Raw genomic sequence first — 27,061 nt, forward strand, 5'->3', positions numbered from 1 at the left:
CACTGATGCCTAGTGGGCAGGTGGAGAGTCGATTTGCAGATCCGTACCACTGAGGCTGCCGCGACAGGTCACCACAGGTGGCACGACTCGGACAACAAGCACCCATTTCTTAGGGCTCTGAGGCGGGACATCCGAGATCAAGGCGCCAGCAGATCTGGTGCCTGGTTTAGATATGCCTGTCCTTGTTCCGTCCTCACACGGCCGTTCCTCGGTACCTGCTCTCTGTTTATAAGGGTGTTAATCATCAAAAGCCCCCGCTCCCACAACCTCGTCCACACACAGTTACCCGCAAATGCCCTGCCTCCAAATCCCTTCCCAGTGGGCCCCCGAGCATCAGTAGGTGACAGTAGGTGACTTTGGGGTGGGGGCAGGGAGCAGGCATTGCATCCACAGCAGCAGGCTGGAGACACAAGCTGGAGAACCGTGATGGCCACCCAGCCTGAGAGTGCAAGATGACACTGAGACAGAACAGAAAACCAAGGTATTTTCCAACAAGGCAAAACCTGCATTTTTGAAAAAACTTATTTGGCTGCATGAGGTCTTAGTTACGGCATGTGGGGTCTTCAGTTGCAGCAGGTGAACTCTCATTGTGGCATATGGGATCCAGTTCCCTGAAACCCGGGCCCCCTGCATTGGGAGCTTGGAGTCTTGGCCACAGGACACCAGGGAAATCCCGAGGGAAAAATTGCTTTCTCCCACAGTACCGGCTCCAGAGGGCCTCCCAGATGGCTCAGTGATAAAGAATCTGCCTCTGAATGCAGAGACTCGGGTCAGATCCCTGGTTTGGGAAGATCCCCTGGAGAAGAAAATAGCAACCCACCTCAGTATTCTTGCCTGGAGAATTTCATGGGCAGAGGAGCCTGGCGGGGCGCAGTCCACGGTGTCACAAAGGGTCAGACACGACTCAGTGACTGAGTGCACACACACCAGTTTCAGAGGAATCACGCAGATACAGTGAAGTTATCGTCACCTGAGGAAACTTCCCCAAACGTCCTGGACCATTCATCAGCTCAGTGAGGATGAGAGTTGGGAGGAGGCCTTGTCAAACAGGGGAACTGATCTCTCTCATGCTGTGTCTTCATGCTGACCGTTTGCAGCCAGGGCAGCTACCCTGCCTACTGGAAGCACTGTCTGTGGTCCCAGACCATGGAGCCCTGCATCCAGGTCTCACCTTTCAGACAGCAGATCTGCTGCTAGGTCCCAGGGGATGAAAATGACGTGGAGTTAGATGAAGTGCTTTACAAAGATTCCTGAGCATCTTAGGTCCTGATGACCGCAGCCAATAATCAAAGTTTCAGGCTGGAGAAAATGTATTTTCCCTTGTCAGAAATTAGTGGGAATTTCACATTAATGTGAATATGTCCAGCATTGTTTTTAGTATACTTAACATGAAACTATTTTTAAAAGTCAATAGCAATGAGTAATAGAACATTAATTAAAATGGAGGCTATCACCAAGAGTTTCAGCTTAACTCTGTGTTTCAGCTATTCCTCCCCCAGGCTGGTCTTTCTGCTTTGCAGTTTAAAGTAAAGTTAATCAACCTGAAATATTATGTCAGACACTGTAGCTTTTGATGGTTAATGGACTAAAGCCTTCTATATAGGATTGAAATGTTGTAATTCAGCTGATTTGTTCCCATCTCTGTTGTTCGGTATATCCCTCACTTATGAGCTTAAGATCCGATAATCCGTTAAGTTAGAAATTACTTGTCTATTGGTGGCGTCTGCTCTGGAAATGAAATTTGGGCTGAAGGTTGGCAGATGATATCGGTTAGAAACAGGATTTTTTTTTTTTAAGCAACAGGAATTTAAAATTTATTTATTTGGCTATGCCAGGTCTTAGTTGCAGCATGCGGGATCCAGTCCCCTGACCAGAGATCCAACCCGGCCCCCGCATGGAGAGCACGCAGTCTTAGCCACTGGACCACAAGGAAGCCCCACGGAAAACGGCACCCTGTGGGGGAGGCCTGGTTATAATCAGAGACCTGGGAGGCTTCCCAGGCCCTGCTCTCTCTCTCACATCCCACAGCCTGCCTGCCGCCAGGTCCCATTACTTCCGCCCCCAGATCCTCTAGCGTCTGCCCCCTCCTCTCCTCGTCCTGTCGTCCCTTTTGTCCAGACTCAGCATTTCTCAGGTGAACTGGGCAAAAGCCCCACCCTGACTTCCCTTGCCTGCAGTCTGTCTCTCTCAGACTACGCCAAGGTGATCTTACCGAACACAAAACTGGCCGTGAAGCCCCCTCCCCAGTTGGTGGTTTCCAGCCTCTGCTCTCCGGGACTCTCCTCTGTACCACCTGTGTGGACGCCACACGGCTCCCTGAGCACGGCCGGCTTCTTCCACCCTTTGCACCCCGTGTCCTGCTCTTCTCTGGCTGCAGGGCTCCTTCCTCTCTGTTCGTCTGGGAAACTCCTGTTTGTCCTTCCAGGCTCAGATCGCCACGATCTCCTCCTCTGTGAAGTCTTCTCTGTGTTTCCAGGCAGAGTGGGTCCCTTCACCTGTTTAAGCAGCTCTGGCCACGTCCTCCTTGTCACATTGCCCTGCATGTCAATTATTGTCAACCTACCCCTTCACCAGCCCGTGAGCTCCAAACAACGGGGACAATCTTTATACTTCTCACACTTTAGTTCAGTTCACTTCAGTCGCTCAGTTGTGTCTGACTCTTTGCGACCCCATGAACCGCAGCACACCAGGTCTCCCTGTCCATCACCAACTCCCGGAGTTTACCCAAACCCGTGTCCACTAAGTCAGTGATGCCATCCAACCATCTCATCCTCTGTCGTCCCCTTCTCCTCTTATCCTCAATCTTTCCCAGAATCAGGGTCTTTTCCAATGAGTCAGTTCTTTGCATCAGGTGGCCAAAGTACTGGAGTTTCAGCTTCAACATCAGTCCTTCCAATGAACACCCAGGACTGATCTCCTTTAGGATGGACTGGTTGGACCTCCTTGCAGTCCAAGGGACTCTCAAGAGTCTTCTCCAACACCACAGTTCAAAAGCATCAATTCTTCGGTGCTCAGCTTTCTTCACAGTCCAACTCTCACATCCATACATGACCACTGGAAAAACCTTGACTAGATGGACCTTTGTTGACAAAGCAATGTCTCTGATTTTTAATATGCTGTCTAGGTTGGTCGTAACTTTGCTTCCAAGGAGTAAGCGTGTTTTAATTTCATGGCTGCAATCACCAACTGCAGTGATTTTGGAGCCCAATAAAATAAAGTCAGACCCTGTTTCCCCATCTATTTGCCATGAAGTGATGGGACCAAATGCCATGATCTTAGTTTTCTGAACATTGAGCTTTAAGCCAACTTTTTCACTCTCCTCTTTCACTTTCATCAAGAGGCTCTTTAGTTCTTCACTTTCTGCCGTAAGGGTGGTGTCATCTGCATATCTGAGGTTATTGATATTTCTCTCGGCAATCTTGATTCCAGCTTGTGCTTCTTCCAGTCCAGCGTTTCTCATGATGTACTCTGCATATAGGTTAAATAAGCAGAGTGACAATATACAGCCTTGACATACTCCTTTTCCTATTTGGAACCAGTCTGTTGTTCCATGTCCAGTTCTAACTGTTGCTTCCTGACCTGCATACAGGTTTCTCAAGAGGCAGGTCAGGTGGTCTGGTATGCCCATCTCTTTCAGAATTTTCCACAGTTTATTGTGATCCATACAGTCAAAGGCTTTGGCATAGTCAATAAAGCAGAAATATATGTTTTTCTGGAACTCTCTTGCTTTTTCGATGATCCAGCGGATGTTGGCTCACACTTGGTAGACACCAAGACATAAAGTGGGTGTTAGAGAATTATATTTTTAAAATCTAAGGTACTGCAATTTATTAGATTGCTAATGGTAATTTATATTGACAGAAAATAGTTTAGCTTAAAAATTAATATTCATTTGGAGGACTTTACTTCTTTAGCACTTTTTTTTTTTTTTTTTTTACTTTAGAAGAATATTTTCTCATTTGTGAAGGAAACAGTTTATTTTAGGACCTACGTTTCTCCTCATCCAACATGCAGCGACATTATCATTGTTTTCTAGAACTGTGCTGTCCAGCATGAGCACGACGAGTGGCCGCTGGCCAGACACACGGCCAGGCTGAATGGGGAAGTGCTCATTCAGATTCTATTTAGTACAACAGTGAGAATTTTTTTGAATGAGTTAGTTGATTACATTCAGATGTGTTTCATTTGAAACATGGATCCCTCTTTTTTGGGTAACAGAATATGATTGGGATGCTTTATGCACAAGAGTAAAAACACTGAAAAGTGTCAACTGGGCTAAAATTGGACATCCCCACTCATATTGTATATTCAGTAAGAAATGGGAGGGAAACAATATCAACAAGGGGTGAAACGACATTACTGTCCTGGTGAGAAACCATAAGGGTTACTTCAACCTGAGTGTTAAGGTGAATATTAATACAGCTGACATGTCTGCTGGTCCAAAACAGTTAAACAGTAAAATTCCTGAACTTCTACAGGTCCAGGAACTTGAGCACTGGAGAACATTAGAACTCCCATCTCTGTTGTTATTCTGTCAAAGGAGAGCATTTAAAAGGCACTCCCCAGCTCTTCAAGTGTAAACAGAACACAGAATCAACTGGCAGAAGACCCAGGATAAGGTTCTACAGTTCAGGGCAGTCAGGGGGCTGTAGTGTCTCAGGCCTGGAAGAGGGCCTTTCCCTAATGACCAGGAACAGGCAGCGACCACTGTGCAGGGATACTGGAAAGGGGAAAGCCCTCACCATGCCAGTGACGATGACAGAAGGAAGGCCTGGAACCCAGGAAGTGAGCCAACACAACACGAGACAGTGATCGTCTGGTGAGGGCACAGTCCAGGCAGAGAAGAAATAGTTGCCCAATCTGAACAGAACAAGCCTTACTACTGGGGAACTGGAAACACATGACTGCTGCCCGTTCTATACAACTGTGCTTAATTTAACCAGAAAGTAACCTGTCTGAAGCCTTAGCTCATCCAAGAGCAGTGCACTGATCACAAAGTCCTACTGAGTAAGAGACTGATAAATAAGTCTAGGCGTGGGAGACTGGATGCAGACGCTCATTCGTTTCTGGTCCCAGATCTTTTACTTCTTTCAGAGATGACTTTCTGTTAATCAGAGTGCCTTTAGTCTCAAGTTAGGACACTAATGTTCAGCATTTGCCTGTCACCTCCTCAAAGGCAAATTTTCTGCTGAGTTCATGGTTTACTCGCAGTACCAACCACAGTCTCTAGTATAAAATAAAATGGTCAATAAATTCCTGATGAAGGAATGGAAGAAAAAAGAAGAAATGGATTAAGCATTCAACTCAAGAAGCTAGAAGCAAATCAAAATCAAAATAATAATATAAGTGGAAATTAGTAAAATAGAAGGCAAACATACAACAGCATATGAAACCAAAAGCTGATTCACTGAAAAGATTAATAAAATAGAAAACAGAAAAATCTTTTGCAAGTCTAATTAAAAATGACAGGCACACACAAATAATACTCCAAATTAAAAAGATCACAATTGTAATTATAAAATAGTATGAAAATGTTACAAATAAAATTTATGCCAAATAAGTTTGAAAATGTAGACAAGAATTTTTTTTAGAAAATATACATTACCAAACATAAGAAGAAACAGGAATCTTGAATATCAGAATAACTATTAAAGAAACTAAACAGATAATAAAAAGAACCAACGCCAGCCCTTCTTCCAGAGAAGGGACAAGGCACCAAACTCAGGCATGTTCACAAGCAAAGCTAACCAAGCCTTTAGGGAACATGTTTTAGGGAAGATCACGCTGTTGACAGGATTTGTGTCTTTAACCTTCATGGTGACCTCTGACACTTGCTCACCTGGCTGCCCTGGTCTCACAGAGGCAGGGAGGCTCCGTGGCTGTGTGTGGCTCTCCCCTGTGGCTCCCGGGCTTCTCCTGAGTTGCAGTGCACGGGCTGAGCTGCCCTGCGGCAGGCGGGGTCCTCGACCAGGGATCAAACCCATGTCCCCTGCACTGGAAGGTGGATTCTCAACCACTGGACCACTAGGGTAGTATCAGAACATTCTATAATTTTTTTTCCTCTAAAAACAAAACTTGTACCAGATATAATTTGCACAATAATATGCACTAATCTTAAGAATATTGTTTGACGAATTTCTATGAACGTATGTGTGCAATTACCACCCAGATCAATAAACAGGGCGTGCTCACCATCCCCCAAAGCTCCTCTTCTGTGTCAGCCCCTCCCCTTCCTCCAGGCAATCACCACTGTGATGACCATGGATTATTCAATTTCTCTTCAAGCTCAGGAAATCATGGAGGACTGCAGCTTCTCCTGCTCTTCCCCTCAACACACGCCTAGCTGTTGTGCGTGTCAGTAGTTCTCTCTTCTAAGGCAGCACGGAATTACGGAGCTTCATGGCTTGTTCATCCATTCTCTTACTGATACCCTTTGGGTGGAAAGGTTATTTCCAATTTGAGACGATTATGAATAAAGGTACTATAAACATTCCGGTACTAGACTTAACATTTACAAGTATGGGGTCAACTGATGCCCCAAAGTTGAATAAAATCTCAGGTCTCGGTCCCTATTTCCAGACTGCTAGTCTAAAGTGAAGTTGCTCAGTCGTGTCCGACTCTCTGCGACCCCATGGACTGTAGCCTACCAGGCTCCTCTGTCCATGGGATTTTCCAGGCAATAGTACTAGAGTGGACTGCCATTTCCTTCTCCAGGGGATCTTCCCAACCCAGGGATTGAACCTAGGTCTCCCGCATTGTACAGACGCTTTACCGTCTGAGCCACCAGGGAAGTCTAAAAAGACAGCTTATTTTGAAATCTCAATTTCTGGTTCTTACCAGTACTGAGGGACTTTCTGAGACGTGCTCTTCTGTCCTCAGCCAGCATTTGGCATTTGCAAAGAGACTGAGCGCTAGCACAGTGCTGGGTGCTGGTGAGCCAGGAGAGGAGACCCAAAGCTGTCCCAGGCATGCCCAGCGCAGCGAGAGTGTCTCCTGGGCACAGCAGGGGCTGGAGGGAGGCAGTGACCAAGCCTTCTGCACAGCCTCGGACACTTCCCAGAACAGACTTCCTGGAACAGGAAGGAAGAAGAAGACTTTGCCAGGCAGGACAGAAAAGCCCAGGGGCATGAACTGGTGTGACCCACAGCTGCTATGCACAAGGAGAGGAGAGCAGGCCAGTGGTCAGGCAGGACCCTCTGGGCCATGATGAACTAAGGCATTTGGATGTGACCCGGGATGAAGCTCCAGGGCCAAATTTTAAACAGGAGATTATTAAAGAGAACAACTCTGTGTTTTAGAAAGAGTGTTCTAGCAGCCTTGGGGATTATAAAAGAGAAAAAACTCTGAAAGTAGAGACCAGCTAGGAAACCACTGCCCTCAGTCAACTTAAGAGGTGTAGAGAATCATCTAAGGGGGTACTGGGAGAAGACACAAATGAAAAATGAACAAGACAAATAATAAAGCTCAAGAATAAATGAGATTCAAGGACCTCCTGCACGTGGGGACTCAGGAAGAGAACGCCGAAGAATGAGACAAGGAGCCAGGTTCGAGGTCAACTAAATGATCACAGGTGCAATGTGTCAGCTCATCATCAAGGTTCTGGACATAACAAACCTACAACCACAACCACCATGATTATTTACTGAGCACTTTCTAAGTACCAAGCACTCTACCACATTAATCCACGCAGCCCTCCCGCCAACACTGTGAAGGAGGGCTGTTCGAAGTCCCAGCTCTGAAGAACAGGAGAATGAGGTCTAGGCCGAGCTTGGGTAGCGCCCAGAGAGAACTGAGCGCGCTGCCTGGATGCTGCAAACCCCCACTAATGCTACCTGTTCTCAGCTATCAACCATCAGGCTCTGCGATCAAACCTGAACATGCCTTAAGCCCTCCGTATCAAGCCAGTCCTTTAGTTTTCAGCACAAATTTCACCTTCTCTTTTTTGAAATTACCAAATTGCCCCCCTTAATCTCCAACTGTCGACTAAGTGCCAATTATATGGCCAGCACAGAAAGGGATAAACAATAAAAGTAAGAGTTTGTCCTGTTCTTACAACAGATGACAATTTAGCCGAGAACCACTGGCTACCCCGTGCTGTGAGCTCCAAGTTCCAGATTCCCAGCGGGCAGAGAGTGCCTCTGAGCTGGAAGACCAGAGACACGGACAAGGAGGATGAAGGTAAAATGGCCCTGAAAGGAGGAAAGAACCAAACGAGAAAATAAGAAGAGCCTGCTGCACAGAAAGTTTGAACAGTAAGCATACAAGAGCATGTCCAAACCAATTTCTGGAATTGGAAGGTATATAAGCTACTTATAGAAACTCCTTGCAACCAAAAACCCTGATGAGGAAGCTTCAGCAAGAGATAGCATTAATGATAAAAGGTATATCAACTATACGTCAGGTGCTAAACAAACCTGTAGATAAAACTACAACCTGAAACCTCAACAGAATTGCTATCAGTTCAGTTGAGTTCAGTCACTCAGTTGTGTCCAACTCTGCGACCCCATGGGCTGCAGCACTCCAGGCCTACCTGTCCATCACCAACTCCCGTACACATGACCAAAATCCACGTTTAATGTTCATATCATATCCTCCTCCCTGCGCGTTTATAAGGTTAATTTCTGCAAGAAGACAAAATAGAGTTAGTCTCCTAAAAGCATGATGTGAAACAATTTCAGCTTCTCATTCGAAACAATTAAAGGCCATCAGCTGCTTCACAAATGTCCCGCACGGGGAAAAATGCTGAGTTTCCAAAGAATCGGTGACTTCCGTACTTTCCTATATGAATAACATGCTCATTTCATACCTCCTCAGGGTGAGCCTGGCATAGTGACACACACACAGTTCTTTCCAATGAGACATCATCTGCCGACACTCCTGAGAAAGGTGAAAAGATCTCAACAAACCTGAGGCCAAAAAAAGAAAAGAGACTGATTTTACTTGAAATAAATCTAAGAAATGACTGGACTGACAACACTGCAGTTCCCAGGGCCAACATGTGACTGCAGGCTCCGTCCACTCATTTCAGAAGTTAATCTCCTAATACGGAGCCAGAGGAACTAACGGAGGAGTAAGCAACCATGAACAGACAAGTGTCCAAGAAAGTACTTTCTGAGAAATACTCTACAAGCTCCTAAAGCAAATAAACAGTTTCCAACTTGGGTAAACAACCCTAAATCATAACCAACATGCAGCACTTAATATTCGCATCTTTCTGACATTTCCGATTCAACTTCTCTAAGCATTAACCACACTGACGTAGCGACTCCTTTACCACAGGAGGAAACACTCCTGCTGCTGGGGGCAGGCCTCCTCAGAGTTATAAAACCACAAGTTCAGAGTTGCGGGAACAAACTTAATACAAATTCCTTAAGCAATTATCAACATGGTCCTAGGCTTTATGGCAGAAAACAGTGGTTTTATGTTATTTAGCATTTATAGCACACTTACATGTGCCTCCTTACCTAAGCTCTACAGCACTGTAAGGCAGTCTGTTTGGTACAATATTCTCTATTGTACAATATTCTCTATTCATTCATTATACCCAGATATAAAAGCAGAGCAGAAAGAAAACAGGTTTAGCCTCAGTCAGATCTGATTTCCATGGAGCATGGTCCACTTCTACGATCAGTGTTGAGTTCAGAGTGAGGGGCGCCAGATGACAATCAACACCCCATCTTACTCAGGACTCCCCACGGCCTGAACAGCAAAGCAGGACCCGGCTTCTCCCTACCCGTCTTCCGTTCTACGCAGAGGGGTTCAAGTGAGCACACAAAAATATTGAGGTCTTGATTTTCAACTCCTAATACAGCAAACACTTTACATAACAAAGTTCACTACGTCTGAACTCAGAATCCCTCCGTTGTAACCCCTAATTCTCTGCATCACTCACTGTGACTTCAAGAATTTCCTGCACAGTGTTTCTGATGCAGTCTCCAAGGTGTGAAAAACCATGCACATTTTAATCAAGATCTTTCTTCTTGAACGGCTGAGGATACAAATGGGAAGGAGGTGGCTTAAAAAGAGAACTCCCCAAGTCTGATATTCCAGTTTAATTTCTCTTACACAATGTTAAGCACTAATCACAAGATGAACTGATTGATGCTTCTCAGCAGCATCACAGGTCACCAGGACTTAGCCAACATGTGCACCCAGGACTGGAACTCTGAAGCCCTGGGAGACAGAACACAAAATACTTCTTCCAGATTGTATTAAATACACATCCTTAGGAGGGCACTTACTCTGTTGCCAGCACAAAGATGAAGCGGCTGACCCCACACCGAATCCCTAAGAGCAAAGGGGCTGAAGAACTATGGGTGGGCTCTGCCTCCAGCTCTCCCATCTCTCCAGGAGCAGCAGAGGGGTCACCTCCCCAAAGAACTATATTCCTAGGGTCAGCAAGCAGAAGGGCTGGCCCAACTGCTGCTTCTACATGGCGACCAGCATGAATTCTTCCTAATGTGTTCAATCTCTCCCTAAAGATTTAGCCCTAAGCCGGGCTAAAACCCACTCTACACAAGTCTGGACACCATCAAACCTCAAACCCAAGAAGAGATGCTATGGTAACAGTCCCCCGCTCTTGCCTGGGAAATCTCATGGACAGAGGAGCCTGGCAGGCTACAGTCCACCGGGTCGCAGAAGAGTCGGACACGACTGAGAGACTGAACAACAACAATAGACACTTAAGTGAAGGGTCTCCCAGGGTGGTTCACAGGATTCTCTTCGGGGGCCCTTTGAAGACCACAAAGGCACGGTTCTTTGCCGCTGGCTTTACTGGTTGGTCTGGCCTCCTCTCTTGGGGACAGATCACACTGCTAGCCCGACGCTGAAGCCACACTGCGTCCCGAGGTTCCGGAAGGAGGGCAGGACAGGGGATCAAGAGCAGACTGACTGGAGAAGCGCGCGGGCTTCCTTCACGCGGGTCCCGAGGCGGCGCCGAAAGGCGACGGAGCAGCTTAGGCGTTAGGTGCCCGGGCTGACCACTCGCTGACCGCGCACTCCAGAGAGTCAGGCTGCGCGGGCCCGGGGGTCCCGATTCCGCGGAAAATCCGGGGGCCGCGGCAGGGTCGGTGTTCCCGGCAGGGCTGGGGCTGCACGGGCTCAGGACCCGGGCGGGGTCGGGGCGCCGCTGTGCACCCACCTTGGCGCGCTCTCAGCAGCATCGTGTTGGCCAAGAAGTTCTCGAGCTCCATAGACGACCGCCGTCGTCTTCGCCGCCGCCGCCGCCGCCGCCGCCGCCGTCGCCTGGCTCTCTCGGCGGGAGGAGGCGAGGGCGAGGCGGGGGCCAACCGCGGGGCGGCCCCCGAGCATCGCTCGCCCGACTCCGCGTCGGGTCCCGCCCCGGGCCGCCGCTCCTGCACCTGCTGCTTCTGCCACGGCCCCGGCCACGGCCACGGCCACGGCCACCACCCTTGCCGCCGCCTCTGGGTCCGCTTTCGACGCCGACGCCGCTTCGTACGCTGAGGGCGCCCGGCCGCCTTGCCTCCGGGGCCGGGGGCTGCGGCCGCGGAGCTAGAGGGCCGGTTCCCCGCGGTCACCGCCGCCGCGCCGTGGCACAGGCTTCCGGCCCCATCGCCCTGAGAGCTGTTCACTGGCCGGGGCACGGCCCCCGGCGGCGACGGCTACTGCCGCCGCCGCCGCCGCCGCCGCCACCTACCAGCACAGCGGCCGGCTTCCCGCCAACGGCTCTCCAGACGAGGGAGCCAGAGCGCCCTGAGGCGGGGGTGGCGCCTCGCGGGCCACGACCGCTCCCAGAAGGCCCCGCGCGGGGCGGAGGTGCTGGGCGCGAGCGCGGCCTGCTGGGAGTTGTAGTCGCTCGGCCTGTGGGCGAGAAGGCTGCGCGGGGGCGTGGCAGTATTTTACCCAACGTTCCTACTTCTCGCTGCCTCAGTGATCGCGAGATGCGGGCGGCTGTCTCAGGCTGCGAAGCCGCACGTGTCTGCTGAGGGAACCCGAGCCGCGGCCGCCTTCTCTTCCTCGTCCGCACCCTGAGGTGTGGCGTGTGTCGTCATGGGGAAGGCCAGGTCCGCCGCGCGCGGGAAGGCCTCTGCGGCCCCGGCGGGCGCGTTGGGGGGCCGGGCGAGGCCGAACCCCAACCCATTCGAGGTGAAAGTAAACCGGCAGAAGTTCCAGGTTCTGGGCAGGAAGACGCGCCACGACGTGGGCCTGCCCGGGGTGTCGCGCGCGCGGGCCCTTCAGAAGGTCAGCGGGGAGCCGGGCCTTCCGGGGAGGGGGCGTCCTCCGAGGGGTCCCCTGCCCTGCCTGCCGGCCCGGACCAGCCGCGCGGCCCTGCTGTCCCGACCCCCTGCGGCAGCGCGCGGGCGACGGTGCTGGTTCCCCTTGTGTACATAGGATGTGCCAATGGTACCTACCTCCTGGGCGGGCGGCTGGAAGGGTGGGACGCGTCCCCTGAGAGAGCCCTCAGGACAGCCCGGCGCAGTTAGACGCCGTGTGTGCGTCGTGTGTTGGCTGGAGTGTGTGCACCTTCTTGCCTCTGCTTCTGCGTGTGATGGGGCGACATCGCCCTGCAGAACCGCTGTCGCTCCTTGGAGCCCCAGCGCACAGGTCCAGCCTCCTCTGACATAGCTAATCACTTCTGTGCCGCCCTGGTCACCGTGGGGCCCGCTTAACCTAAGCCTTCCTTGAGACTGAGCTCTGCTGGTTTAAGGATAAGGGATTACACAGGCTGCTCAGTAGATGCTTGGTGAAGGAATGCATCAACATAGGACTTCCCTGGTGGGCTCACACGGTAATAATCCACCTGCAGTGCGGGAGACCCGTGTGCGAGCCCTGGGTCGGGAAGATCCTCTGGAGAAGGAAATGGCAACCCACTCCTGTACTCTTGCCTGGAAAATCCCATGGACCGAGGAGCCTGGTGGGCTACAGTCCATGGGGTCGCAAAGAGTCAGCACGACTGAGCAACTTCACTTTTGAAGCACATGACTGTCCTTTGCAAGGTAACTGAAATGCTAACCTTTTTGGAAAACCTCACAGCCATCCCTTTTCTTGTGCTCACTGTCCCAGACTATTCTGTACTTTCAGATTCCATTCTGCTGGCATTCTCTATGTAGCTTCTGAGACATGCTCACTGGGTGGTTTTAACTATTTATTGTCATCCTGAGGAGGAGACATTAGTAGGTTAGTGAAAAAATTAAGGCACGGAAAGGACAAGTAAATTTCCTACAGTCACACATTTGGTAAGGGCTAGGGTGTGCACTGGGTTTAAACACCTGGGAAAGCTTGGCACGCCACTGAGCGCTCTTGTTTAGGCTCTGTTCTGGCAGGTGAAGGGGTAAAGGAGTAACCCCTGACCCTATCTTCATGGGCTCATAAACTGTGCTGTCCCAGTGTGCGATCCGACTGATCTTTGAATGGAATCAAACATCATCCTGACTTGAAGGAACTGGCAGTAGTGGAAGACAAGACAGTCTTACCGCTGACTCCGCCATGCCCCCACCACACACCTCAGGGCAGGCTGGGGCAGGGTGGGGGCAGCAGGAGCTCCAGAACAGACAGATGTGTCTTCCCTACTTAAGCCTCAGTGTCCTGTTTTCTCCTTAGGAGACTGAGGTAGGAACTGCCATTCTCTCCTTTTCAGATGAGGCTGTAGGCGCCTCCCGGAGCCCGCACTGGGAGGCGGTGCTGCGGTGGGGTCCTAAGTCCTCACTCTTGTCTCCACCTCCTGGGCAACACGTGCGTGTCCACGAATGACCCAGAGAGCACTGTGAGTTTTGGTTTGGGAGCTCAGCGGTAACGAATCTGTTTGCAATGCAGCAGATGCGGGTTTGATCCAGGATCTTCCCTTCTCATGGAGGAGGAAATGGCAACCCACTCCAGTATTCTTGTCTTGAGAATCCCATAGAGGAGCCTGGCGGGCTACACTCCGTGGGGTCTCAGAGAGTCAGATGTGACTGAAGCAACAGCACACACACACAGATTTTAGCAATCAGTTCAGTTCAGTTGCTCAGTCGAGTCCAGCTCTTTGGGACTCCATGAATCACAGCACACCAGGCCTCCCTGTCGACCATATATACAGATACTGGCACGTATATGAATATAACCAGCCAAAGACAGGCAATGCTGCCGCAGTCTCTGTAATTGATGGTGGTGGTGGTGTTGACATAAAGAGCTACTCAGCTCCTGGTTCCCTGGCTTCTCTTTCTCTCAGCTACCAACCTCAACTCATCTGTCTGCTTCACCTGGCAGAGTGACCTCTGAGCACTCGTTTGTTCTGCTCTTTTCTGGTTGCTGTTGTTTTGCTGTAACCTTGGGTGTTAGGCACAAGGTACCAGCACTCCCTAGCGAATCCCCTGGGTTCCTGGTCTCTTGACTCCATTGTCTGGCAGTTTCCCCTCAGTAATTGAGATCAGTTTTTGTAGCCAATAGATTGGCCTTTCTTGGACTGTTAGTTTCAGTGGCCTGAGGCATAAAAAATGGTGTCTTCCAGTTCATTAGACCCGTCAGTGTGTCCCATTGCGGAAGTGGCTCCATTCTGGGGACCCAGATTGCCAAGCATCAGAGCTCAGAGTTGCCAGGACCAGTGAGAGACAGTTCTGTGATCTGCTTTTCAGCGCACCCAGACTCTGCTGAAGGAGTACAAGGAAAGGGATAAGTCCAACGTGTTCCGAGATAAACGCTTTGGGGAGTACAACAGCAGCATCAGCCCGGAGGAGAAGATGATGAAGAGGTTTGCTCTGGAGCAGCAGGTAGGGGAGACGGGGGAGGGTCCCCTGCTGTCTCCTTGCCCAGAAGTCAGGAGGAGGAGGCCAGTCCCCCTCGTTCAGTTACGCTTCTGTGGGTGACAGCGGGGAATCATGAATGGTGTGGCTCGCCTGGCTAGGCCTAAGGGGAAGCAGCCTTCTGCATACACCAGCTGGGCGGAGAGATGCCTCAGCCAGAGTGCACAGCAGTGACGCATCCTGGAGGGGGTCCGAGTGTGGTGGTGAGGTCCTAGTGCCATTTCCCAGCGCCTTAGATGGGCCGGTTGATTTATTTACCTTCTGTTTCTGTCTGAATCATTGCTCAAATGACCCAGAATCATCTTAAAGCAGCATTGACGCATTGCACAAAAATGAAAAAAGTAATTTTTTTAAAACTTTAAATGAATATGGAAATTTTAGGAGATGGACTTTTTTTCTGTCCTGTTAGCGACAACATGAAAAAAAAAGCATCTACAACCTAAATGAAGATGAAGAATTAACTCATTACGGCCAGTCTTTGGCGGATATCGAAAAGCACAACGACATCGTCGATAGTGACAGCGACACTGAGGGCCGGGGAGCGCTGTCAGGTGAGGCCCGGGCACCCGCGTGCTCTGCTCCAGGACGCTCTTCCTGCCATTCCTGCCCAGACTCCGAGAAAATGCAGCTGCAGACCTTTCAAAAGGTGTATGCGTCCATAAGATATACAGACTTCTGTAAGCTGAGAAGGCACTTCTGTATGCTTTCTCTTGTTCGAACTTTACCCCCGCTCATTTTACCCATGAGCTCAGAGAATTGGGGAGATTGTCCATCCGTTGTAGGTAAAACCCACCGTGCTAATCCCTGGACAGCACTTCTGTGCAAACCCACTCTGCTTTGCTACCACTGAGTCATTGGTTCTGACCAAGTGTGTTCCAGGACAGTGTTTATCTAGTTCTCTTAGGCTTTGTTTACTCCAGAACCAATTGTGGCAGTTTTGTGGAGAAAGGAACATTGAGCTGCTTATTTATAGGTAGTAATGAAGGAGATATACATTGAACTGAGTTAACATTGACATGCAGCTGAACTGAGTTCGGAGTCAGCTCGGGTCTGATCATCTTGGGCCCTTCTATAAGGTCGGGGTCGTGTCACTAGGATTTCACCCTTGTAGATTAAAATACCCTCTGTTCAGCATCTTCAGAAAAGCTGCTGCTTCCTGGTGTGTGGAAAGCCAACACATTAAACCCATGACCGCCTTTTGGTTTGTGGGTGACGCGGGGGCAGGAGGCCTGGGAATGAGGGTGGCCCGTGGATCATCCACAGTACCAGGAGGTGGGCACGACTGCTGAGGCTCTGTGGTTGAGAGAGAACGTAGTTCATCTCGAGAGCCTTTCGTTTTGCACTTTCTGTTGTTCAGAGCTCTTCACACTTCACTGTTAACGCACACTCACCTGCACTGTGGGTGAAGGGCCCGTACGTTTGATGGCATGACCTTTATCACATAGTCGGCAGCCCCCCGCCATGTTGCTTCGAGGAGCTGTGGTGTCAGGTGGCTGGGGAAAGTGAGCGTCCAGCTCCAGGTGTTGGTCCTGGGGACTCAGCTGTTCCTTTGAGGCTTCCTGTCCTAAGCTCATCAAAATCTAAGTAACTTGTACGAGAAAAGCCTGTTAACTTCTAAAAATATATTTACTGTACCTTTAACAATGAACCATTAGGAAACATTCTGTTTTGTTCAACTACATAATACATGTTCTCCTTGCTTAGGAGAATTCCATCTTAAAAGTCAACTCAAATTTTCTAATTAAATCCTGTACTAAGTGTGCCAACAGATTTTATTTTTCCTTTGAGAATCCTTTCTGGGATCTTTCATGTCCTAGCACCTTGTTTATAAATTTTTATTTTCAGAAAACATTGTGAACAATCTTGAGTTAGTAGAACACTACGTGACTGTGGTTTCTAATGTGCAGAGCATTCTGGGAAGCAGAGGAACCAGTCAGTCACTGATCCCTTATAATGTGCAGAGCATTCTGGGAAGCAGAGGAACCAGTCACTGACCCATTCTTGTGTCTCTGGGCTTTCTCAGAGGGGCTCGTCTGGTTTAAGTGCCGCTGTACCTATGATCTCAGTGACCACCCAGTGAGAATTTCCTCTTGAATGTGGAATGGGTTCTCAGGACCGAGCTCGGAGAAACACTGGCAGAGCAACTGCAAAACCCGCTTCTGGGGGGGCCTGGGCTTCACGGGGTTCTCTGCTCCATTTGCAGCCGAGCTGACCGCGACGCACTTCGGAGGCGGAAGCGGGCCGGTCCCCGGGAAGGCCGCCCAGCAGCCCAGCGGGGGCGAGGAGCCACCCAAGTCCCGCAGGGAGCTGATTGAGGAGCTCATTGCCAGGTCCAAGCAGGAGAAGGTGAGCAGCTTCCTTCGTGCCAGGGCAGCTCTGCCCTGGGACTCAGCGCTGGGACGCCCCCGCCTTTTCTCGCTGGGCGGTTTTAGGTTGTATTAAAACTTTCTGTGAATGTAATGAAAGTGGTCGCTTGCCTAGGAGCACAGGATGCGTGGTAACGCCATCGGGCAGGTACCCTGATGGTTTCTTGTGTTTGGGAGTTTGATTTGGGGGATGGGTGTTTTGAGTTGGTTTTGGCGCATATCAGGAGTCGAGGAACAGCCTCACAGCAGGGACTTGGTTCTGCCTGGTGGACTCCTGAGAGGCTCCTTTCTCATGGTCTGTTTGAGTCGGCAAGGTGGGTGTTGGCTGAGCGGTTGTCCAGTGGGGCCTGGACACCGACAGTAATGGGGTGTGTTCCATCTGTGTTTTTTCCCCAGAGGGAGAGACAGGCTCAACGGGAAGATGCCCTTGAACTCACAGAGAAGCTAGACCAAGACTGGAAAGAAATCCAGGCTCTCCTGGCCTGCAAGACGCCCAAGTCTGAGAGTGGAGGCGGAAAGGAGAAGCCCAAGGTGGGGCGGACACGTCTCGCTTGGCCTGGCCTCGAGCCATGCACTTATTCCACAGATAAGGGGGAGCCGGGCATCTGCTCTCCTTTCCAGGACCTGAGTGTTTTGTTGAACTTTGATATTGAGGTAGCTGATGTGTGTTCCGTTGGGGTGGAAGTAAAGTGGAAGTTATTTCAATATTTATTCCAGAAAAATGACACTAAAGAAAATGGTGGTTTCTTGGTATCAGGAAGACTTGGGGTGGGGGAAGACCTTCAGGGGGTATCGGAATTTTAGTGTAAGTGTTGAAAAAGCTGCCATCTTCTGAGTCACTGGTTTCTAAGAAATAGTAGTATTTCACCAGCCTCCCCTGTGGCCGTCTGCACATCTGTGCGTCGACCTCCCTGTTCTTTCCTCAGGACCCCGTTTGGGGACTTAATGCCTAAATGGGCAAGGGTTAGTTTTTTTAAAGCAGATGTATTTGGAGAAGAATTTTTGTATGTGGCCCAGAAGTGTCTGCCAGGCCTGACCAGGACCAGTCACACAAGCAGAAAGACTCAGGACACAGTTTGGCCTCTTCCATAGCAGCGCCCAGCCACGGTCTGCACGTGTGCGGAGCTAATCGTGCACGTCTTTTCTATTTAAAAAAAATTCTTCTGTCTGCCCTAGCCTGATGCATATGACATGATGGTTCGTGAGCTCGGCTTTGAAATGAAAGCGCAGCCCTCTAACAGGATGAAAACGGAGGAGGAGCTGGCCAGGGAGGAGCAGGAGCGTCTCAGACGCCTGGAGGTACTGGCGGGGCTGGGGGCACTGCCCTGGGAAGCCTTTTATCAGTGGGCTCTTTATAGCCTACGGATAAGTTTCTGTTTGTTTACTGTGGTGATGAGGGTGATGGTTTAGTCCATAAGTCCGACTGTTGTGACCCCGTGGGCTGACCCCGTGGACTGCAGCCCTCCAAGCTCCTCTGTCCATGGGATTCTCCAGGCAAGAATACTGGAGTGGGTTGCCACACCCTCCTCCAAGGATCTTCTGACCAAGGGATGGAACCGGGTCTCCTGCACTGCAGGCAGATTCTTTACCAACTTAGCTATGAGGGAAGCCCTGAAATACTGTTTTACTATATTTTTGACTATAAGCAAAAAAAAAAAAAAAAAGCAGATAATACCCAGTATAACAAAAATGACATTTTTTCCTAATTCATTTACCTCAAAACAGCTGCTGGCGATACAGTGCACTCCTGTCTCACGTTTTTCTCTTAAAAGTTTTTTAAATTTTCCGTATGTTACAAACAAACACAAAATAGAGGCTTGCTCCTGCGCTTCTGGCTGTTCCTGCTCCCGCCGGGGGCCGCCTGCGGTGTTTGCCGCCGGTGCTCAGGTGTAGACGGAGCCGGCCACTTGTGTCAGGCCTCAGCGTGGGGTTGGGCTCCTGTCCTGGGGTCTGGCGGCGAGTGAAGTTCACTCCGGTTGGCGGGTGTCACTTGGTCAGAGAAACCTCAGTCTAACAGGGTTTTTCCTTCCTTGTGCCAGAAGTATTTCTGCTGCGATACTTGTTTTTATTTTTGTTAAATAAGTGTTCCATACGATGCGTGCCGAGGGCTGCCTGTCTGGCTGAAGACAGAAAGCAGAGGGCAGGCCTGATGCAGCTGCGAGGCCGGGGGCGCCGGGCAGCCTGCATCCCTGCCCGGCGCGCGCTCAGCAGCAACCCTCCTCCTGCTCAGGCCGAGAGGCTCCGGAGGATGCTCGGGAGAGACGAGGATGCGCACAGCAAGAGACCAAAGCACCTGTCGGCCGACGACCTGAACGACGGCTTCGTGCTGGACACAGATGACCGGCGCTTGCTTTCTTACAAAGTGAGGTGTTTGCCTTCTTTCCTGGTTTTCATTTAAAGCGGCAGATTTTCTGGTTTCTCACCTAATAGCTTTACCACAGACGGAAACTGTCTTTCTAGAAACAGCTAGCTTCTCTGCCCAGAGTCCTGGTGGCAGGGACCGCAGAGCGCGGGTCCCAGGCCTTGAGCCCACGGACGCGCAGCGGTCTCGAAAGGGTGGGAGAGGCCCGGTGCCCCCAGGCCCCTAGCCCTCGGGCACAGCCACAGCCATACTGGCTGCTGTACCAGAGTACTGATGTGTCTGGTGTCCGCGCTCTGTTCGCAGGATGGGAAGATGAACGTCGAGGAGGAGCCAAGTGGGGACTCCAGTGGTGGGGACAGCGGAGAGGAAGAAGAGGAGAAGGGTGAAGGCTGGAGCGAGGGGGGCCCGGAGGACAGTGACAGCCCGGACGGCCACTCAGACCTGGAGTCTGACGCCGACAGCGAGGACGCCCGCAGCGCTGACGGCCTTGTGGGCCGGGAGTCTGACGGTGTGGAAGTGCGCGCGCAGCTCCAGGGGGATCAGCGTCCAAGCCCTGGAGAGCGGCTGCCAAGGGACGACCGGGCGGCAGCCAGGGCCCAGCTGCCCTACACCTTCGCAGGTTGGCAGACCCCTGGCGTTGAGGTTTCCGAGTAGCGGGGGGACCTGGCGAGGCTGCCCGGCTGGGCTGTGTTAGCAAGGGGGCGGGGCCAACCCGGCCACACCCCCACCCTGCCTGTCTGTGCCAGCCTGGCTCGCAGACAGACTCGGTCATCCTTCTCCACAGCGTCCCCCGGGCCTGACCCCAGGGCTCCGGGCGGCCTCTTGGCCGTTGTGTGACTCCACAGTGCTGAGGGCTGCCAGGGGAATCTGTCCTCCGGGGGGATCTGTTGGAACTCGTGATACTCACATAAGAAGAGGGTTTCTATGATACGGGCGGAACTGTCTCCGTGGGGGAAGCAAACGGAGTTCTGTTGCTTAGTTTGTGTTCAGTATTCATGTTTGTGTTACCGGAAATGTGAGTAGTTCTCATTTTACAAGATAAGTGTGGAGCGTGTTTTGTGCTTTTTGTTTGTTATTTTGATAGTTCCCGAATCCTGTGAGGAACTGAAGTCTTTACTGTCCGGAAAATCAATGGAAGACCAGCTTTTGGTTGTGGAGAGAATTCAGAAATGCAACCACCCAAGCCTCGCAGTGGGGAACAAAGCAAAGCTGGAAGTACGCTGGCTGTCCCCCTGCGGCACCAGGAGCGGGCAGAGGCCTGGCAGCCACGGCACCGACGGCCACCGAGCGCTCGCCGTATTCGCGGCCGGCTACTTTCCATGGGGGCGGGCCAGCAAGCGGGGCCTGGATGGGTGTCGGCTCCGGGTCCGTGGCAGGCCCAGGGGTGTGAGGGGAGCCCCGGGGGTGTGAGGGGAGCCCCGGCACTACCCACCATGAGTCTACCCCGCACGAGGGTTCCGGGGAGTGGATGCTGGGCGTGCGCCTGTCCTCTCCCAGTAAAGCCGCTCCCTGACCACAGCGGGGCTGGTCACGTTCTCCATCCAGGAGTCTGGTGTTGCCTCCCGGCCGAGGGAGCCACACCCGGGCCCTGCACGCTCCACCCTGCAGCCTGCCTCCCATCTTGCACCCATCCCTGCAGCCCTCGACACCGCCGGCCATTCGAGGGTGTGGGGGCGGGTGTCCTGGGTGGGGCTCTCTGGGCTCGCCCTGGGCGCTGACCTACCCTGTTCCTGCAGAAACTGTTCGGCTTCCTTCTGGAATACATTGGAGACCTGGCTGTAAGCGACCCGCCAGACCTCGGCGTCATCGACAAGCTGGTTGTGTGAGTGAAAATTGGGGGTTATCTGGAACCAGGGGCCAAGTTGAACAAATTCTGTGCCATTTAGTGAAGTCGTAAAGTGGCTTCGGCATCGGGGAGGCCGCCTTGGCCCTGCACCCGCAGCGAGCTCCGGCCCTCAGTCCTGTCCGCGTGTTCCCCACCGCCCTGGACGGGGGTGTTTTAAATGCCGAACAAATGGGCCTGTGACAGCTGCGCCCCTTCAGGCTTGTTCGGAGTATTTGCTGGCTCATGTGTTTCGTTCGCTGTCTGCTCCTGCCCCCGTGGGAGCTCTGGGCTGGGTCTACACCCTGTACAAAAGGGCCCCTGCGGGCAGAGCTACTGGCTCCGGGGCCCTGTTGGCTGGAGCAGGATGCAGTGGCCAGGGTGCTGAGTCGGGGGCGGGGGGTGATGACAGCAGACACCCCAGGCCAGCCTGGGCTGCACGCCCTCCCCTGTGCAGCCTCTGCCCCCAGGAGAGCTGGCGAGGCATCCGTGGGTTCAGGACACACGGGACCTGCTCCACGGGCTATGACTTGTGCAGACGGGACTCATTCTGCCACCACTGCCAGAAAGTCACAACCAGGATTCTAGGAAAAGGTGAAAATGAGTCCAGATTATCACAGACACTATTGGAAAAGTTCCTGGGTCACCAGCACGGCCTGTCAGGCATAAGAGTCAGGGCTTCCGGCTCCAACGTGGTAGGCAGCTGACGCCACAGCAGAATGGTGAACGTGAGGTTTCTTATCTTTGTTCCCTGCAGACATCCTCCCTGACCTGTGTTTCTGATTAACAGGCCATTGTATGACCTTTGCCAGATGTTTCCTGAGTCTGCAAGTGACGCTGTGAAATTTGTCCTCCGAGACGCCATGCACGAGATGGAAGGGACCGTTGAGACCACAGGCCGGGCGGCCTTCCCAGGCCTGGACGTGGTGAGCGGGGGCTTGCGGACATCGGCCGTCCTGTGCGGTGTCCTGGCACGGAGGGGTGGGGGCTTCTAGGGGGTGTGTGCCCAGCGCCTCCAGGGCCATCCGGGGATCGCACGGGACCAGGCCCGGGAGGAGTGCTGACCGTTAACAGTGAGCTGCCGTGTGCTTGGAACAGAGTTCCTGGTTTGCTTTCTCTGTGAACAGAGCCGTTCACACTGGGCGCGTGTTTTTCTGAGGATGCTTTGACGGCTCTGAGGTTTCTGAGGTTTCACACACTCCAGGGCTGTTGTCCTGTCCGCTCACTGGAGGGATCCTGCTCAACTATCTCATTCTTTGCTCTCTGGGTTGAAAATGAGCTAACGGTGCTGGCAGGAACCTGCGAGTCCAGGCTTCATGTTGGTGGTTAACAGGCTTCTCAAGCAGGGGCCTGAGCCAGGGTCCGTGGCTTCAGCCCTCCTGGAAGCCGCGGCCCCTTCCCTGTGGAGCCGTGTCCGAGCGGACCCAGCTGGCCTCCCTGCAGCGACTTCCTGCGGGGCAGGCCGGCATTAGCCGGCCACCTGGGCTTCACCCCAGTCCCCATCTGGGCTCGCGGGCCGGGCCTTCCCCACTGCGGGCAGGAGCAGTGGCTGCAGTGCTCCATGACCTGTAGGCTGGCGTGAGGGTTTAGGAGTTGATGTCACCGAACCAAATGGGTCCACGCTTGTCCTATGCTCGCAGAGCCAGTGAGCGGTTGTGGGTCCTGGGGAAGGACAGCACAGCCTTTACTGCAGGCGCCGGACAGGGATGGGCTGCTCATGCTCAAGAGACCCAGACTCCCGATGGGTTTCTGGGGAGGGGTTTAAAGGCAACTTTGAGGTGAGGGTCGCGGCTGTGTGACCAGCTCGTGGCCTTTCTGCTGACTGGTTGGTGGCGAGCCTGAGGTGTCAGCCTCTGCTTCCCGCCTGTCTGGGGCCTAGTGTCCTGGCAGCGTGGGTCACTGTCCCCAGCGAGTGGGGTCTGCTTCTGTGATCAGCACAGAGGCGCACAGCAGGCTGTCCTGTGCGTCCCTCCTCTAATCTGGGTGGTGGCCTGCTTCTCCAGCTCATTTACTTGAAAATTGCTGGGATGTTGTTCCCAACCTCTGACTTCTGGCACCCGGTCATCACGCCTGCGCTGCTGTGCTTGAGCCAGCTGCTCACCAAGGTACGTCAGACAGTCCCCATCAGAGCCTGCTCCCCTTGGAGTGTGCAAGGGCCGTGACTGAACAAAACCCCCCTGCAAGGGCCTGCTAACACAGCAGGCCGGCAGTGCCCCTCCCAGAGCCCCTGGACAGGGTGACAGGGCGTGGCATCAGGCCGGCGGTGCCCCTCCCAGGGCCCCTGGACAGGGTGACAGGGTGCAGCATCCCGTCAGACCCCTGCTGGCTTTAAGAGTCCAAACTGTTCCTTCTCCTCGATGGGCATGTGGTCGGTGCCCGCTTACCGTGGGGGTTATAACTGGTTCCCCACGAGCGGTGGACCTCGTGGTCACAGAGCCCCGTCTCCGGGGCCCCTCGTCCACCTCTGCTCCACCGCGGAGGCCAGAGTCCTGGGGAAGCTGGGTGCCTGCCAGCAGGCGTTCCGGAACATTCCTGACCAGCCCTGCACTCCTCGCCAGTGCCCTGTGCGGTCACTGCAAGACGCTGTCAAGGGGCTCTTCGTGTGCTGCGTGTTCCTGGACTATGTGGCTCTGTCCCAGAGGTTCATTCCTGAGCTCATCAATTTTCTCGCTGGGATTCTTCACATGGCAACTCCAAACAAGCAGAGCCAAGGTGAGTTGGTTCCAGGAAGCTTTTTCAAGTATATTGTGCTTCAGAAATTTAAAGTCTTGGGAAATAATTCACAGTCAAAAAAGTAGAAAGCTCAGAGCGTGGGAAAGTTAGAAGACAAAAGCGCTGTCATCCAGAGCAGCCTTTCCGCTCGTGCGGACGCGCGCACACAGCCTCACTGTGAAGTCAGGATCACACTGGGCGTGCTGTGCACAGTAGCCGCTCTCCACGTGGCACAAGTGAGCCGAGTGCGGGTAAAGGACCCCCAGGTGGCAGACTCTGCGCCAGAAACGCGCGAGCGTGGTGTTCCGGGTCGGTCGTGAGTGGAAGCAGTGTTGGGGGTGGGGATGGAATAATGGTTACGGTTTATCGAGCCTTTCACTTGTTTCATATGGTTAGACGCCATCCTGCCCCCGCCCGGCCGGCTCTCCTGAGGGGCCCCTCACCCTCCTCTGCTTTTCCTTGGTCTGTCGCTTCTTGCTGATGCTCAGTCCAGCGTGCCCACGAGGGCAGGGACTGCCGCGCTTGGACTTGGCCCAGGTGCCCCTGCCAGAGCTGCCCCTCATCTCTGGTGGTAAACACAGTGCATGCTTGTCCAGTGAACTTCTGCAGGCTTCACCCTGCAGAGCCTGCCTGCAGCCCGTGATCTCAGGCCGTCTCTCCCTGTCCCACCCGGAACCCAGGTTACACTCTGGTGCACCCTTTCAGAGCACTTGGGAAGAACTCGGAGTTGCTTTTGGTTTCTGATGAGGAGGACATGGCCACGTGGCAGAGGAGAAGCCTCCCCCTCCAGTGGGCAGGCGGCCTGAAAGCCCAGACTGAGACGGAGGCCAATCACACCAGGTACATGCAGGCCCGGGGCTGTGGGCTGTGGCACCAGCCTGGACTTCAGAGGCCAGGCCAGGAGCCGGACAGCACCCAGCACCGTGAAGATGCCCTGCGTTACCGCTGCTCACTGGGTTTATCTGTGGGAAATCCTCAGGGTTCCGCAGAAAGCTATTAGGTCTAACAAATGAGTTCAGCAAAGTGAGGTTTATTTAAGATGAGGGCTTCAGCCGTCATAGTGAGTGAGTCAGTTTTCCTGGGTCTCTCCCATGTATGTGGGTTGTTCAACTTGATACCAAGGTAGAGCCACTCTTCTCAGTTGTCCCGAAGCCTTCTTCCTGCTCGGGAACACAGGTTGTCATCTTCAGCTCCTGCCGTCCCCCGCGGCCGCTGCTCAGGGCACGTGTCTGACCTGGAGGCCCTTGGCCCGCGTGGGGGAGGCCTCCACCTCCAGGGAGCTGCTGGCTCTGGGTGATGGGGCCACTCTCGTCCTGCAGGCTGTCCTGCCTGGCCCTGTGTCTGGCTCTGGTGAGGCGCTGTGTGCTCGCCTATGGCACCCTGCCCTCCTTCCACGACATTGCGCGGCCCCTCCGAGCCCTCCTGACGGAGCACCTGGCCACCCGCTGCTGCCCGCCCACGCTCCAGGTGAGGCCAAGTCTGGGTGCGGGCAGGTGGGCAGGTGTTTCCGCTCAGAGGCTCCAGGGGGCTGCCCCTCGCCACATGCTCCCAACAGCCAGAGCCCCCGGCCAGCGGGGTTCTGCGCCTGCCGCTGTGCGACAAGCAGCTGGGAGAGGAGCCCTCCTGGCCCGGGAGCGCCCGCGTGTGAGTGGGGTCGGTCCCCATTGTGCGCTCCCCATGGGCCACCCCGCTGTCAGGCTCCTTGGGGGACAGGGTTCAGTTCTGTTGCTCTATGGGTCTCAGTGGGCCTGAGGTCCCACCAGGCCACGCACTGAGGCCGCCATGGCCCACAGCCCCGAGGGGCTCAGGGAAGGGGCGGCGGGAGGGCCGAGCACCGGCCCATGGGTGGGCCGCCTGAGTGAGCTTCTCGGCGTCGCAGGAGCTGAGTCGGAGCGTTCTGACAGAGATGGAAAACCAGCCAAGGCACTATCGGCCACTGGTCTGCGAGAAGAGCAAGCCGGTGCCGCTGAAACTGTTTACCCCCCGGCTCGTCAAAGTGTGAGTGCCGAGGGCCCAGCACCCCAGCCTGGGGAGGCCGGGGGTTTGGGGGGGCCCGGGCGCCAGGACAGCCTCCTGCATCGGTCTCTGCACCCTTAGCCTGGAGTTCGGCAGGAAGCAGGGCAGCACCAGGGAGGAGCAGGAGCGGCGGAGGCTGATACACAAGCACAAGCGGGAGTTCAAAGGCGCCGTCAGGGAGATCCGCAAGGACAACCAGTTCCTGGCCCGCATGCGGCTCTCGGAGATCATGGAGCGGTGAGCGGGGCGGGCGGGGCGGGCACTCTGATGGGGGGAGGCCGGGCCCTCCCGCAACCCCGATGCCAGCGCCCCGTGGCCAGGCCAGGGCGGAGGGCAGCCTGGGGGTATGTCCCACTCACTTGTCCTCCACGTGTCCTGGACTGAGTCACCAACCCCACGTGGATCTCACTTGCTGGTTCAGATGTGAAAAAGGGCAAGATGTTCCCCAAAAAGTAATCAAAAGGTGGGTTTTTTTTTTAAGGGATGCGGAAAGAAAACGAAAAGTGAAGCAACTTTTTAACAGCCTGGCCACACAGGAGGGTGAATGGAAGGCTCTGAAGAGGAAGAAGTTCAAAAAATAAATTATATGTTATAAAAAGACAAGGAGATACTGTATACTGAACACCGAGGGGCTGCTGTGTGAAACGCAGAGTTTTCTCCTGTACTTCGTTCCTGTTAAAAGCCTCTCCTGACGAACTGCACTTGTGGAAGTGGGACCAGGCCTCCACGGGAGCAGCGTGCCGATAGACTGCGTGGTTACACAGTCTGGGCGTGGTTACAGACAGTCCTGAGCTCCATCATGGGGCTCGGGGCGGCGGGGTCCTGGCCAGCATCTCTGCTCAATCAGGCACACGCGCCTCTGTGTGCGATTTGCTGTGGTATTTATAACGTTACCTGATTTTCAGTTATCAGTGAAACAAGTGTGCACACAGTTTGGAAGTCAAAAAAGAAAGAAGTCACCTGTTTCCTGGCACCCAGCAGCTGTGATTGGTGTCACCCTAATCCAGCCTTGGGTGGCTGACCACTGGGGAAGGTGGAAGGGGTT

General features: G+C 53.3%; 2 protein-coding genes across 19 annotated transcripts in view; one reads left to right on the forward strand and one right to left on the reverse strand.

Moving 5' to 3' along the window:
* GRK4 (G protein-coupled receptor kinase 4) overlaps positions 1-11,708 on the reverse strand; it is a 57,468-nt gene extending 45,760 nt beyond the window's left edge. For 9 of the 15 annotated variants that reach the window (XM_027545204.1, XM_027545202.1, XM_027545206.1 and 6 more), the window contains exons 1-2: positions 6,838-11,371; positions 5,840-6,431 (exon numbers count right to left, since the gene is read on the reverse strand). In XM_027545204.1, coding sequence (XP_027401005.1) covers positions 5,840-5,984 — 145 coding nt within the window. In that variant the 5' untranslated portion in view covers positions 5,985-6,431; positions 6,838-11,371. Of the gene's footprint in view, positions 1-820; positions 2,689-5,839; positions 6,432-6,837 lie in introns of those variants that run through there. The other 6 variants (XM_027545197.1, XM_027545196.1, XM_027545209.1 and 3 more) reach the window with 6 other exon arrangements.
* A 140-nt stretch (positions 11,709-11,848) lies between these two features.
* On the forward strand, positions 11,849-26,989 carry NOP14 (NOP14 nucleolar protein). 4 transcript variants are annotated; one of them, XM_027545177.1, is made up of 18 exons: positions 11,849-12,201; positions 14,571-14,705; positions 15,148-15,289; positions 16,942-17,084; positions 17,501-17,635; positions 18,281-18,403; positions 19,335-19,466; positions 19,770-20,085; positions 20,551-20,831; positions 21,203-21,288; positions 22,079-22,214; positions 23,292-23,393; positions 23,847-24,000; positions 24,681-24,840; positions 25,320-25,467; positions 25,880-25,998; positions 26,098-26,253; positions 26,498-26,957. In XM_027545177.1, the coding sequence occupies exons 1-18, from the start codon at positions 12,010-12,012 to the stop codon at positions 26,595-26,597; spliced, it is 2,760 nt and encodes a 919-aa protein (XP_027400978.1). In that variant the 5' UTR covers positions 11,849-12,009; the 3' UTR covers positions 26,598-26,957. The 4 variants fall into 4 exon arrangements, 3 of the variants coding, with proteins under 3 accessions (XP_027400978.1, XP_027400979.1, XP_027400980.1); XM_027545178.1 differs by having other exon boundaries at positions 11,889-12,201; positions 20,551-20,681; positions 26,498-26,981; XR_003511623.1 differs by having other exon boundaries at positions 12,010-12,201; positions 24,706-24,840; positions 26,498-26,603.
* Positions 26,990-27,061: the final 72 nt, after the last annotated feature.

Source organism: Bos indicus x Bos taurus, chromosome 6 (genome assembly GCF_003369695.1).
Source record: "Bos indicus x Bos taurus breed Angus x Brahman F1 hybrid chromosome 6, Bos_hybrid_MaternalHap_v2.0, whole genome shotgun sequence".
In the NCBI taxonomy this organism is placed as follows: domain Eukaryota; kingdom Metazoa; phylum Chordata; class Mammalia; order Artiodactyla; family Bovidae; genus Bos; species Bos indicus x Bos taurus.